Raw genomic sequence first — 14,380 nt, forward strand, 5'->3', positions numbered from 1 at the left:
TTGTTTAGTGATACTTGCATTGTTTGAATAGTTTAATGTTTGTTCAAGAGAGTTGTAAATTGCACTGTCTTGTCTTGGCTATGAATGAAGCTTAAAAGCTTAATCAGTACTTTAAGAGCGTTGATACATAAATATCTTTCTAATACGTTACGGTCCTTATTAGTGCAAGATATTAATTAAGCTGCTTTTGATATATAAATATCTTATGATGATATTGAGTATATTATTAGTGCAAGATATTAAGCAGCTGAGCTGATAGGGCAGATAAAATCATATATAGATCTTACTACTCAAATTGAAGATAAAATCATGAATATATTTGTTTATAATAAGAAAGTAAGATTTAGAAGCGTTGATGATATAGATCTTACTACACTAAACTTTAGAACTTCTTGATGATCGAGTTTACAATGCGTTAGCCTTTAAACTAATTTGTAAACATAAATTTAAATTATAGATTCCAGGTATACTATAGGATCTCCTGAAATCGGGAGGAAAGCTCTAACCACTTGAGCTATCCCTCACTCTCACGAGCTTGATCAATTTCATTTCAAATTAGTTTGGGTCGTCGTCATCATCTTGTTTTGGTACAATTGAAGTTTGGTCATACCAGTTTTAATTTTAGCCGCTTTTTGATTTATGTGAAAATAGGTTTGGGTCATTTTTTATTATATCAAGATAAGTCAAGTCAATTTAGATTGGGTCAAATTAAATTTTCATGTGTGATTGTAAGTGGTATTCGGAGTTTTTTTCTTGCCGACCAAGGTCATTTTTCAAAAAAACTATTGTAGTGTATTTTATAAGCCTCAAATATAACTGATGTAATTACTGGAGAATGAATAGATATATAATTTCGTTGTTGCAAATTAGATGGCCTTCATTTTCTCGTATATGTTTGCACTTCAACACTATGTATAGAATTAAAAACTCTTTTGTAAAAGCAATAAAACTCCCACTTAATTAGTAGTACTTAATATGAAAATAAACTTATTAATAAAACCAAACACTTGAAAAGGACTAACAATGCAAGATGCTTGCTTACAATATAAAGAGTATACGTATCTAGCTTTATATTAAATCAATAGCAAGTATCCTTAATTATTGTAATTAAGTATATGTCTTAATTAGAAATTAAAAATAGCCTAGTTGACAGGGTACAACCGTATAAGTAATTGAATTGTGAGATCCAGCTACTAATTACATGGCTTAATGCAACGTCTTTTTGAATTGAACTTGTGGTATAGAATGCTAAGCTACCAAATTGAAAAAGGAGGTAGTATTTTGCTTTTACTCTTATAATTATAAACGTACATCTTGTTTAGTAACCTAATATCATACAAGGAATTTAAAAAACTGAAAAGATAAAGTCACTAAGCCTAAGGTGATCAGTGTTCTTCGAGAATGCCCCACTTTCTCATGGTGAGAAACAAAATTTGTTTTTCACATGGTATTTTCGTAAATATATCCACAACTTTATTCAACTGTGGAGCCCATAATAATGAAAAAGTTGTTGGTATATTCACAAAAATTGCTCCCATGAGGAATTTTCCATGTGGGTTTCAAAGATTCGATTGCAGCTCATACATGAGCACGTATGCTTCTGAAAGGGCAACCATCTCAGCTTTTGTTTCTGAAACATGCAAATCTTGGACCTCATACCTGCAATTATTAAAATATCCAACACAAGAAAGTGAAAAACTGTCAAAAATTAAGAATACTACTCGTTAAGTTTCAAATGAAAATTAAGCAAAAATTCACAAAAAAAAACAAGATAATAATGTAATGTAAGAAAATTACCATTGATCCTCCGACTTTCTTTGAACGCAGACTTTATACGATCCTTGGATAGGCGTGCCTTCATGGACAATATTAGCCATTAAATCATATTTTGACCTCAATTTCTCGGCATCTTTCAGAGCAATGTAATCCTTCATCTCAAGGTTTTTCACTGGAAAATTAACTACATACGAGAAATTTTTTTGAATCAGGCTACTTTGCACTAAAAAAATGGAAGAAGAAAATGATTTGTAAATATCAATAACAAGATAAGATCATATACCAATGGTAGGATTCTTTTCAACAAAGTTGTTGCTTTTGGTAAATCGTCGTATGTGCATAATAACGTAAGGTGGTAGTTTTGTGACACGATACTGCATCTTAGCTAATTGAGGATGCACAACTTCTGTTATGGTCTCTCTATCAAACTTCTTCAATATATTGAAAAGTGGAACCTGCACATTATGAATGTATTTGGAAAAAATGCATCAAAAAACAAAATTTATACTAAATGGGAAACGACGTATATATTATTTGTTAAACGATCTTTTTTAACAAGTACTCGTTATTTCTAAATTGTCAACACAATATAAGCACAGATAACATAAATCAAAGGCTTTGAGCAAGAAATATATGCATTGGATATGTACCTGAGGGATTATATTTTTCGCCAAGGCATCTTTAAAGAGTGGCGGAGGTGGCAAATCTAAGTCAAGCATTATAAATGGCACTGTGAATGTCTCTATTTCAGATGCACCATCATCAGCAGCTGCAACACCATATTCTCTTATACCTTTACTTTGGATCTCCTTGACAACTTCCAATTCTCCCTGTACATACGTTGTAAAAATTAGGTTAAATTAAGTTAAATTCCATGTTGCTCAAACCCTTCATTTTACCTTATATATATACAAAAATTACCCCCTTTGTGACTCTGTCCTATATTATAGGCTACATTTGACCAAAAAAATGAGAGAGTTATTTTGGTCAAATGTAGCATATATTAAAAAAGACGGAGGGAGTAATTCCTTAAAAACTACTTGGAGATTTTACATTAATTAATCGAGTTTACACTTGAACATTTATCTAGTACCCATACCCAAGGGAGAGTTTGGCAAGTTAGATGTACTATGACAATATATATTACCATAGTAACATCATAGCATGCAATAGTACCAATTAGATGTATTGCGACAAAACATAATACTAGCATAATGCAATTGTATCAAGTTTGTACATAAATAAAAAGATAGAGATATTACTTGAAAGCATTGGGTAATGATGCTTGTATTGTTGTTTGAACTTGTGAGATGCAAATGTAGAGTATCAAGGAGCCAAGACATAAACTCAACTGGGTCAGATTGTACATCCATTTGAAACCGATTATCACTATCTTTTATCACAGCTTGTAAAAATTCATGGGGGTTCACCTGCAATAATAATAATTTAATTAAATTATACTCATTAGTTTGATGAGTACTCATAAATCAAATATTGAAATAACCAAAATCTACTGAAGTTTTTGAAATTAAAATACGCTAATATATATATATATATATATATATATATATATATATATATATATATATATATATATATATATATATATATATATATATATATATATATATATATATATATAATATACCTGTCTTTTAAAATTTTTTGGATGCCAAATTTTTCGAATGAGCTCTCCGAAACGGTGAACTAGGGAAGATTTACAACGTTTGTAGTTCTCTGGGACTAGAAAAAAGTTTCTCAAAGGTGTAACACGTACAAGTGCTTGAATCACAACGTTGGCAAAATCAGCTTCCTTCAACTTATTAAGTCCTACCTGAAAAAAATATATTTTTAAACTATTACATAAAACACTTAACTCGTTATCTAGAGGTACTAGAAAATTAAACAAGATAGAAAAAAAGTATTAATTCTTCCTTGTTTTTTTTTTTTTTTTTAATAAACTGAGAAAGTAATATTTAGGTGAAGTTAAAGAATATACCAATCCAGGGAGGTAAAAAGAACAATTAAGAGCTCTCGACCACAACTTGCTTTTATCTAGCTGTTCAATCTGTTCCGAAGTAAACCTGATTTTACAAATACAAAATATCAAAGATAAATCACCAACAAAACAAAACTTATAATATATAAGTTAAAGACACACATTGAAATATATAGGTCATTATTAATTTAATAGGGACAATAAATTAGAAACAAACCTTGGATTTAGAACGTGACGAATATCATCAAGAGACGAGTCAAAAATTTGATATCCATCGGGAAGACAGTAAAATTTCTCCGTTTGTAAATTAAGAAAAACATGATGTTTGTAGTTGCGACTATGATCATATGCATGTGAGTCGAAACGCTTTCCATGATAATACTTGCCGCATACCAAACAAGCATAAACATCCTCCTTTTTAAAACACTTGGAACAATGCTTCTCAAAATCAAAATCTAGATTATGCCTGTTTACCGTATCAAGGTAAGGGCAATAATCCATCTTCACCAAAACTTCATTATCTCTTTTTCTCTTTGCCATGCTTTAAATTTGGATGGGTGATCTTCCTTATTAACCAACCGTTGAATTTCTATATGTTATGTAACTTCTTATCATAAAGTCTCTTTATATAACCACTTTAGTCGGGAACTTAACCGCCTCTTTTCTTTCCTTCTTTTTTTTTTTTTTTTTTTTTTTTTTTTGTTTTAAATATCTTTTTATTTATGTAAATTTTTAATTATTTTAGAAGTGAGATTTATACGGTGCTTAGTTTAATCTTTTTAAAATTACCTAATTATCCTACGAGAATCTTCAAGTATTTTCATAGTATTGGAATTTTAGGGGTCCTAGTATATATAGATTTGCTATAATTTGTGATACGAAACGATTTTATATGATAGAATTTGGGTTGATATTATCTTTTCAACTTCCCTTAATCTGTATTCAACTATTCGTCATATAAATATAATTTCTTTGTACTAGGGTATCCTACGCGCGCGATGCGCGCGGAGGGGCTAGCTCTTGCGGAGAAGTTGTATTGGCGTGTATTTACACCTTTGGTTAGGGTGGTAGACCTGGTAATTTTAATACTGACTATTTGATTTATGTGCATATGTGGTGAATTTGTAGAATTATAAGAAAGCCACCAAAATCTTTTAAGACAATTATTTTTTAAATCCTCAAAAGTTTGATAGTGTTATATCAAAATTATTATTATTATATAATATTTGATTGTTTTCCATCCCTTCATATTTTAAGCGGGCATTGTTAGTTTAGAACTCTTAATTATTGTGCATGTTTCAATAGTACTGAATATAATATTTCTATCGTGTTTTTCTTCAAATGAATTTTTTTGTGAGCTTTGGTCATGTGGAGTAATAATATGTAAACAAGTTCTTTAATGTTCTACGATGACCATCTAATATCTATATCAATACTAAAGCAATAGCCAATTAGTTATATTTTTCATCTTAAATTCTCTTCATAATTAATACCATTTTTTTCTACCACCGATTTCCCTTGATTTTAGGATATTTAGTTCTTTATACCTCTTGATAACATACGCCTGCTCAAATATCACCAAACTATTTAATATATGAATCCCATTCAAATTATATGATGGATGTTGTTTATATGTAGACTTAAAAAGCTAATAAACCACATAGTGAGGGATAACTCAAGTGGTTAGAGCTCCCCTCCCGGTCCAATAGATCTTTGGATCGATTCTCATCATTCGCCCTTGTGGCTCTCTAAACACCAAAACAAAGCTAATAAACCTTAACAATAGTTGCAATTAAAAAAAGACAAGAATATTTTTTTTTTTTTTTTTTTTTTTTTTTTGGGGGGGGGGGGGATAATAAGTTAGTAGGATTTTATTCCAAATCAAAGTTCGCAAGAGTCAAGAGACTTTGCGGAAATAAGAAGAGCAACTATGAAAAAGTAAAAATAAACAGTCACTTGGTAATAAACCGTTTCATTGTACATACAAATTTTTTCTTTTTAAATAATAATACTAATAATAATAATATCATATAAGTGTAAAGCATTAGAATTTTTTTATTTTAAAAAAAATCATTACAAATTATTTGTTAACAAAAACAAAATTAATTAATGATATGTTTAATGATAAAAAAAACATTAAATATATTAATGATAGTAAACATATTAATGAGGGTATTAAAGTAAATACACATTTTGTACATAACTTTATACATAGTTTTGAGGGTATGATTGGTAGTACACTATTCCTAAGAGAATGTTTCTACTTTTTATAAGGTAGGGAAACTCTCTTTTTTAGTAAACTCTCTTTTTTAGTAAACTCTCTTCATTAGATCTATCGTTAGTCATTAATTAATCATCCTACAAGTATCTCCGAGTATTTTCAAAATATCGGAATTTAGAAATCTGATTGAATTCAAGATACCCAGAAATTTGATTTCACTGTATGTGTATATACTGGTTAATATTTTCACTAATTAATGTAATTATTCATTTGGATTTAATGTGATGACCAGGGGCGGACCCATGAAGGAAATTGTCCCCCCACTTTCGGGAAAAAAAAATAAAACAGAGGAAAAAAATTTTAGGAAAAAAAATAAAACTGGAAAAATAGTTATATAAAATTGAGTGTAAGAATAAACAAGAAGTTTGCCTTAGCTAAGTTCGTAGTGGGCTAAAAATAATATGTCAAGGGGCCCAATTTCAGGTTTACCTAGATCAAGGTTCAAATCCCCTTGTTACATCATTCTTTTTTTTTTTTTTTTAGTGTTATATTTTAAGTTATTTTGATTTTTACCACCCACAAAAAACGAAAAATTTGGTATTACCACCTCCATAAAAAAAGTTTTATTTTACGACCACATAAAAAAAAAAAAAATTTGGCTTTTATCACCAATCACCTCCAACTAACGGATTTCGTCCATCAATCCGTTAGGGGCGCACCATGTCCATGTGTCACCATATTATTGGGTTTTATTTTTTTATTTGTTAATTTATTTATTTTATTACCCAATAATATGGTGACACGTGGACATGATAGGCCCCACTAACGAATTTATGGACAAAATCCGTTAGTTGGCGGTGATTGGTGGTAAAAGTCAATTTTCATTTTTTTTATGTGGTGATAAAATAAAACTTTTTTTTATGTAGGTGGTAAAAGCAATTAAGTTGTTTTTTTAGAGGTGGTAAAAATAAAAAATTCCTTTATTTTAACCAAACCACTCGACTACTCTCTTATTCCTATTTCTCAATCACGAGGCACGAACCACCATCCACACGACCACGAGTCACAGACTGCAGCGAGCATCTTTGGCAAATGTTTGCTAAAAAATTAACATCACAAGATAATACGGCATTCGAATCCCCCTTGTAACATCACTCCTTTTTTTTGGTGGGGTGTTTTATTTCAACCATACTACTCGACTACTCCCTTATTCCTATTTCCCAACCAAACCCAAATTACTTGTATTGTGTACCCGTTTTTTTTTTAAATAGGTTGATGTTAGTTGAATTATCGAAATTGTCCCCCCATTGTCAAATTTCTAGGTCCGCCACTGGTGATGACATATGTGGGCGTGTTAATTTGATCGAAAAATCAGTCAGTAGTCCTTCAACACAATTCCACAAATCTCATTCAATATTAAAGATTAACACACAATTAATACAATATATTTATTTCCAGAAATCCAAATTCAATTAGAAAAATTAATACTAGGGCAAAGAGATTAAGGAAAATCGTACCAATGACAATGTGGAACTTCAAGAGAGAACCGAACATTTTTTAAGTCGACGCCTTGTGGTGGTTATCCCGAATTTGTTATGATTTTGCCTTTGAGATAGGACTACTTTTAATTCCACAAGTAAATTTGTTGAATAGTTATAACAAAAATGTACTTCGTAATAATTATATGTTTATATTGGAGTAAAAAAATGAAATATATTATTTTGTATATTATTTTGTATTAATATTTAAATATATAATACAAAGTAAATAAAATGTGAAAGTTGATATTTTAGGAAGTTTACTTTAGCTTTTATATAACTCCGCCAGTGGGTTTCCCGCTGCCAGTCCCAAGCCTGGATAAAGGAGGAGGGTTACGGTAGGCCAGTGACAGCCAGTATAAAACTTCGTCACATCCCATGACATGAGCCAAACAGATATTTTCGTGGGGGCGTTCCCTACTCAGCGACGCGCTGCACTTCCTAGACCCGGGTGTAGTGATAAGTATGCAAGGGTTGCTAGGTCGTCGCCCAGAAGCGACGCGCCACATTGCCCGAGTGTGGTGTCAAATGAGCAAGGGCGTGCCATTGGGGCGTTCCCTACTGAGCGACGCGCTGCACTTCCCAGACCCGGGTGCAGTGATAAGTATGTAAGGGTTGCTAGGTCGTCGCCCAGAAGCGACGCGCCATATTGCCCAATTGTGGTGTCAAATAATCAAGGGCTTGGAGTTGGGATCAGGAGGGAGCGTGGGAGAAAAGAATTTAGTTTGCGGATTGGTTCTTGGAATGTGGGGTCTCTTACGGGAAAATCAGCAGAATTGGTAGAAGTAATGAAAAGACGACGCGTGAACATCATGTGCCTCCAAGAGACAAGATGGACAGGAGAAGGAGCTCGAGGCTTGGTTTTGGGGTATAAGGTATGGTATGTTGGGCAAGAAACGAGCCACAGAACAAGGAATGGTGGAGCTAGGAACGGGGTTGGTGTGGTTCTCGATGAGAGGTTGGCAAAAGAGGTGATCGAGGTCTATCGGAAGAACGATAGGTTGATAAGGCTGAAGTTGCTATGTGGCAAGGAGATTGTGAATGTTATCAGTGCTTATGCTCCCCAAGTGGGTTTAGATGCAGAAGAGAAACGACAATTTTGGGAGGACCTAGACGAGGTGGTGCAGGGTGTCCACCACTCAGAGAAGTTATATATTGGAGGGGATCTAAATGGGCACGTTGGGGCGAGCCGAGATGGCTATGAGAGTGTCCATGGAGGCTTTGGGTATGGGCAGAGGGACGCCGGTGGTGAAGCTATTATGGATTTTGCCCAATCATATGATTTAATTTTGGCTAATACTTGGTTTAAGAAGAGGGATTCACACTTGATAACTTTTCGGAATGGAGCAAATGCAACTCAAATAGACTTCCTGCTCACAAGGAGCATAGATAGACAAAGTTGCATAAACTGTAAGGTTATCCCAGGGGAGAGTGTGGTCACCCAACACCGGCTATTGGTAATGACTATTCGTCTGAAAGAGAAGGCGAAGAAAAAAGTTAGACAAGAAGAACCAAGGATAAGATGGTGGACCCTAAGGGATGCAAAAGCTAAGGTTTTTACAGAAAAGGTAATTGAAGAAGCGGATTGGGATGGAGAGGTGGATCCGGACATGACTTGGTTACGAATGAAGAACTGTTTCCTAAGAGTGGCCAAAGAGGTCTTAGGGGAAGTAAGGGGAAGAACTTCGGTACAGAGAGATACTTCGTGGTGGAATGAAGAGGTGAAAGCAGTAATTAAGCAAAAAAGGGAATGCTATCAAGCCTTAGGAAAATGTAGGAGTGATGAAACCTTTGCAGCGTATAAGGAGGCTAAGAGCAAGGCAAAGGCAGCTGTTCGCCAAGCAAAAGAAAAGGCATATCAGGAGGTTTATGAAAAGCTTGATTCCAAGGAGGGAGAAAGGATCATTTATAAGATGGCAAAGAGAAGACAAGAGGCAAGGAAGGATATTGGCATGGTGAAGTGTGTCAAAGATAAGAACCAAATGGTCCTAGTGCAAGAGGAGGGCATCAAGGACAGGTGGAAGGGGTACTTCGATGAATTATTTAATGGAAGTAATGGAGTTGTGATAGGAGATACCTCTATGAGTGATGAAGAAATCAACATGGAGTATGTGCGAAGGATTAGGAGAGTAGAGGTGGAGATTGCACTGAGGAAGATGAAACCTAAGAAGGCGGTTGGCCCTGATGGGGTACCGATAGAGGTGTGGAGGTGTTTGGGTAAGATTGGTATTGATTGGTTAACAAACCTTTTCAACAAGATATGGACGGCTACAAGGATCCCACAAGATTGGAGGAAGAGCACCTTGGTCCCGGTTTATAAAAACAAAGGAGACGCTCAAGATTGTTTTAACTATCGAGGAATTAAGCTTATGAGCCATACTATGAAGTTGTGGGAAAGGGTGATTGAACAAAGGTTGAGGGCATGCACAAGCATTTCAGATAACCAATTTGGTTTTATGCCTGGGAGATCTACTATGGAGGCAATCCATTTGATAAGACAAATGATGGAGTTTTATAGGGTAAAGAAGAAAGATCTTCATATGGTCTTTATTGATTTAGAGAAGGCATATGACAAGGTGCCAAGAGAGATACTTTGGTGGGCAATGTTGAAGAAAGGTATCCCACGAAGGTATGTAGACCTAGTTAAGGATATGTATCGGGATGTGTCAACAAATGTGAGGACATGCGGAGGGTTGACAAAAGATTTCCCTATTACAATCGGATTGCATCAAGGGTCTGCATTAAGCCCTTTTCTTTTTGCAACGGTTCTAGACGAATTAACTAGACCAATTCAAGATGAGGTTCCATGGTGTATGCTGTTCGCAGATGATATCGTTTTGGTGGATGAGACTAAGGATGGGGTTAATGTCAAGTTGGAGCAATGGAGGCAAAGGTTGGAATCTAGAGGGTTTAAGCTAAGTCGGAGTAAGACTGAATATTTGGTATGTCGTTTTGGCACTCAGAGGGGGACACGCAATGAAGTGGTGAGTTTGGATGGAAAGGATTTGACCATGAGTGAATGTTTTAAGTACCTAGGGTCGATCATCCAGAAGAATGGTGACATTGATCAAGACGTGACCCACAGGATTAAGTCAGGGTGGCTTAAATGGAGAGCGGCCACGGGAGTGCTATGCGACCGCAGCATTCCCTTAAAGTTGAAGGGAAAATTCTACAGGACTGCCATAAGACCAGTGTTGCTCTATGGTACAGAATGTTGGGCTTCTAAGAAAGAGCATATTAAAAAGATGGAGGTTACGGAAATGCGCATGTTAAGGTGGATGTGTGGAAACACTTTAAGAGATAGAATCAGAAATGAGGTTATTCGCAAGAAAGTAGGTGTGGCGGGCATTGTAGATAAACTAAGGGAAAATCGTCTGCGTTGGTTTGGACATGTAAGACGGAGACCCGAGGGTGCACCGGTGCGAAGAGTGGAAGAGTGGGACCATGGAGGGATTAAACGAGGAAGAGGGAGACCAAAGATGACTTGGTTGGAAGGAGTGAGGAAGGATATGAAGTGCATGGATTTACGTGAGGATGAAGTTTTGGATCGTAAGGGATGGAGGAGAAAGATTTATGTTGATGACTACACGGAATAATCAAATTTGGTTCATGTTAGCCGACCCCACTTTTGGGATTAAGGCTTTGATTGATTGATTGATTGATTGATTGACTTTAGCTTTTATATAAAATTAAAGTCATAATCTAAATGCAACCTTTTATTAATACTACGTATAATATTTTTTTAGAAAGTAATATGTAATTGATGTCAAATATCGAAATCTAAGACTATGACTTGAAGTAGTAGTACACGATGGAATTTAAGTTGGGTGTGAATAAGGTGGACATAGAGGTGGGCATGGGCCGTGCCGGCACGAGCCCACCAGAGGCACGGCTCGGCACTGTGGCCCACTTGTGGGCCATGGGCCATGCCGTGAACAAATTTTTGAAAAACGGGCACGACACGAACCCAGCAGCGGCACGGCCCGCTAGGCACGACCCATAGCAGGCACGCGGCCCGCCAGACACGGCCCATGCAAAGTTATTGTACAATTTGTATTATCGAACCCCGTATTTCGTATAATAATATAAGGTATAAAATTAAGTTATTCACCAATTATTGTACGATTTTTAATTATCGTTATAAATTATTGTATTATAGATTTATCGTACCGACATATAATAAAATAAGTTATTATTTATCAATTTTTGAATTATTAGCTTATCGCACTTGTTTTAATTATATGCATTGCTGCTTTTTGCAATGGAGAAGGGCTTATTTGCAGAAGGGCTTATTTGCACCTACACTGTACCGCGCGCCTATTTGCCATCCCTACAAAGTACAAACAACTCATAAAATGGTGAAACCGATTTTATTCTTTCGTTTGACCCGTCAAATTATAACTGCGTGTTTGGCCCGATTAGAATGTTTAATTATACCATGATACCTACTTAAAGCTCAATTAACTACACAAGTGTAAAGCATAATCTTAACTAAATTTTCTCATTTGTACTTGTGTCTGTCAGCCTACTAAACAAGTGTAAAGTGCATACTAACCGTTCAACTATTGATCTACCACTTTGTGAAGCAGTGGTCTTGTAGATACGAGTGTAAATTATTATTATTATTATTATTATTATTATTATTATTATTATTATTATTATTATTATAAATAACTAACAAAAATTCATATACCAATAAAAACACAATATTTTACTGTACGTAATACTCCCTTCGTTTTTAAATACTTGCTCTATTTCTCCATGTGCAGAGTTTTAAGTAAAATTGGATAAAATAATAAAATATGGAATAGTACGGTAGGTGAAAAAAAAATTGTAAAAAGCAAAAGTAGTAGAGAGAATTGGAGTAGAAAAAACATAAAATTAATTAAATATGATTAATGGTCGGTCCACTAGGTGAGCCTGTGAGGGACATTAATTATATATTGTAAAAGCTTTTCAAATATAAAAATCGAGTAAGTATTTAAAAATGGTCGGAAAATAAAAGTGAAGCAAGTATTTAAAAACGGAGGAAGTAACAAATAAGGTCGACCAAATTTTAATTTCTCACACATGAGTCTGACATGAATTAATCTATGTACTCCTTCTCTATTCATTATTCCTTCCTAAGTACTAACTTATTTATGACAAAAAAGAATTTAAAGTACTTAATTAACATCTTAATTAAATATTAGTAAAAGGTAAAGAAAGCCAAGGATAAAAGATACATATGAACATATCCTTGCCAACAACAAAACATATAGAATGCAAATAAGATATAGGTAGAGGATCCACAAAATCTATACTTTTTGTAACTTTAGCCCACTATATATTCATCATTTTACACAACCACAATTCCACATCCTACTCTATCCACTCCTCCTACAACAATAATATACTCTCTCTTTTCCTTTAGCAAAAACATCCAAAATTTAAACATGTTTTCTTCAACTTCTTTATCTTCTATTCCCCAAGAAATCATTACTAGCCTTCATTATTCTAGAAGATTACTACTTCACTCCCCATTCCACCCTTCACCACCTACAATAGAAGCACCAACACCAACCTACCAAGTCCTAGACCCGAATTCGAGCCATGCCAACCCCGGCTTTGATGCTAACATAGTCATGATCCTCGCGGTCTTGATATGTGCGTTGATATGTTCGTTTTGTATAAACGCCATCATTAGGTTTGTGATCAAGTACTCAAGTATGATTATTGGAGAGTCTAATTACCACCTAAACCATGATCAAAAGAAGAAATGTAATGGCTTAGACAAAAGGGCATTAAAGACATTTCCAGTGGTAAAATACTCAACTGAAGTGGAAATTCAAGGGTTGGGTACTGAGTGTGTGATATGTTTGTCAGAGTTTAAGGGTGGTGAAAAAGTTAGGATATTACCAAAATGCCATCATGGTTTTCATGTTAAGTGTATTGATAAATGGCTTGGTTCAAACTCCTCTTGCCCTACTTGTAGGCAATCTTTAGTCGAAACTTGTAACAAGATTATTGATTGTGGTGATGATCATCAAACTACCTCATCGTCGGAATCATCATCGTTGTCAACAACAACAACAACGACGACAACAACAGCAACAACAACAACAACATCAACAAGTGACATGGTTGTAGTGAGTATTGTGCCACTTGAAAGGGAAGATTTGGTGCGAGATTACAGGAGTGAAGTTGCTCAAAGTTAGCCAAATTCTAGTAGTACTTTTGTAGGATTTTCCTGATTTTAACAATTTTTTTAATTTATTAGTAGTGCACATGATAGATATTTCGGAGCGAGTAATTATTAATACTAGTAATTAAAAATTTTAAAGTTCTATGCTATGGCAATTTGATATGTCAGCAATTTACGTAAATCAATTGTCTATATTATTGGATTAATCCTTTTTCGAAAGCATCTTCAGTGATTAACTAAGATGGACCACTTATTACTTGACTTTTCAATTGTCATATCCACATTTCTAGCTACAAATTTTTCCAAATACGAAGTATAATTAATCTTCTCCGATCCATTGGTAAGCTATGTACTTGTATAACACGTGAAACATATATTAATACATACCATATGTGATCGAGTTCGTTGGATAACATTATTAAATTGGTGGAGATTCATGAATTGAATAAGTCTAGTGATCTACTCCACATATTATTAACAGATTTCATTTATGATATAATGAGATTGTGTACGTATTACTAGATTAATAGGGGGGTTTTGCAAATTATCTAACCTTCCACATCTAAAGGGTTTTAAATTCAATCTTATTTTATTCTATTTTTGAAAAAGTGGTTAAAATTTTATTTAAGGGCACTTTTGCCAACTAGGACATATATACTCAC

At 34.4% G+C, this 14,380-nt stretch overlaps 1 protein-coding gene and 1 pseudogene across 1 annotated transcript; one reads left to right on the forward strand and one right to left on the reverse strand.

Moving 5' to 3' along the window:
• Nucleotides 1–1,559: 1,559 nt before the first annotated feature.
• Nucleotides 1,560–4,315, reverse strand: LOC145638642 (uncharacterized). Its single transcript, XM_081689633.1, has 9 exons — nt 3,993–4,315; nt 3,776–3,860; nt 3,425–3,610; nt 3,039–3,206; nt 2,570–2,606; nt 2,427–2,518; nt 2,060–2,231; nt 1,798–1,960; nt 1,560–1,659 (listed from the first exon to the last, which is right to left on the reverse strand). The coding sequence occupies exons 1-9, from the start codon at nt 4,313–4,315 to the stop codon at nt 1,560–1,562; spliced, it is 1,326 nt and encodes a 441-aa protein (XP_081545759.1).
• Nucleotides 4,316–12,906: 8,591 nt separating this feature from the next.
• Nucleotides 12,907–13,809, forward strand: LOC145625586 (RING-H2 finger protein ATL78 pseudogene; annotated as a pseudogene).
• Nucleotides 13,810–14,380: the final 571 nt, after the last annotated feature.

This window comes from Chenopodium album, chromosome 1 (genome assembly GCF_948465745.1).
Source record: "Chenopodium album chromosome 1, dcCheAlbu1.1, whole genome shotgun sequence".
Taxonomy (NCBI): Eukaryota; Viridiplantae; Streptophyta; class Magnoliopsida; order Caryophyllales; family Amaranthaceae; genus Chenopodium; species Chenopodium album.

Coding starts and splice junctions, on each gene's coding strand:
- LOC145638642 (XM_081689633.1), bottom strand. CDS start 4,315: ATGGCAAAGAGAAAAAGAGATAATGAAGTTTTGGTGAAGATGGATTAT. Junction 3,861..3,992: donor CGTCACGTTCTAAATCCAAG/GTTTGTTTCTAA, acceptor TTGTAAAATCAG/GTTTACTTCGGAACAGATTG. Junction 3,207..3,424: donor CAAAAAATTTTAAAAGACAG/GTATATTATATA, acceptor TTATTATTGCAG/GTGAACCCCCATGAATTTTT.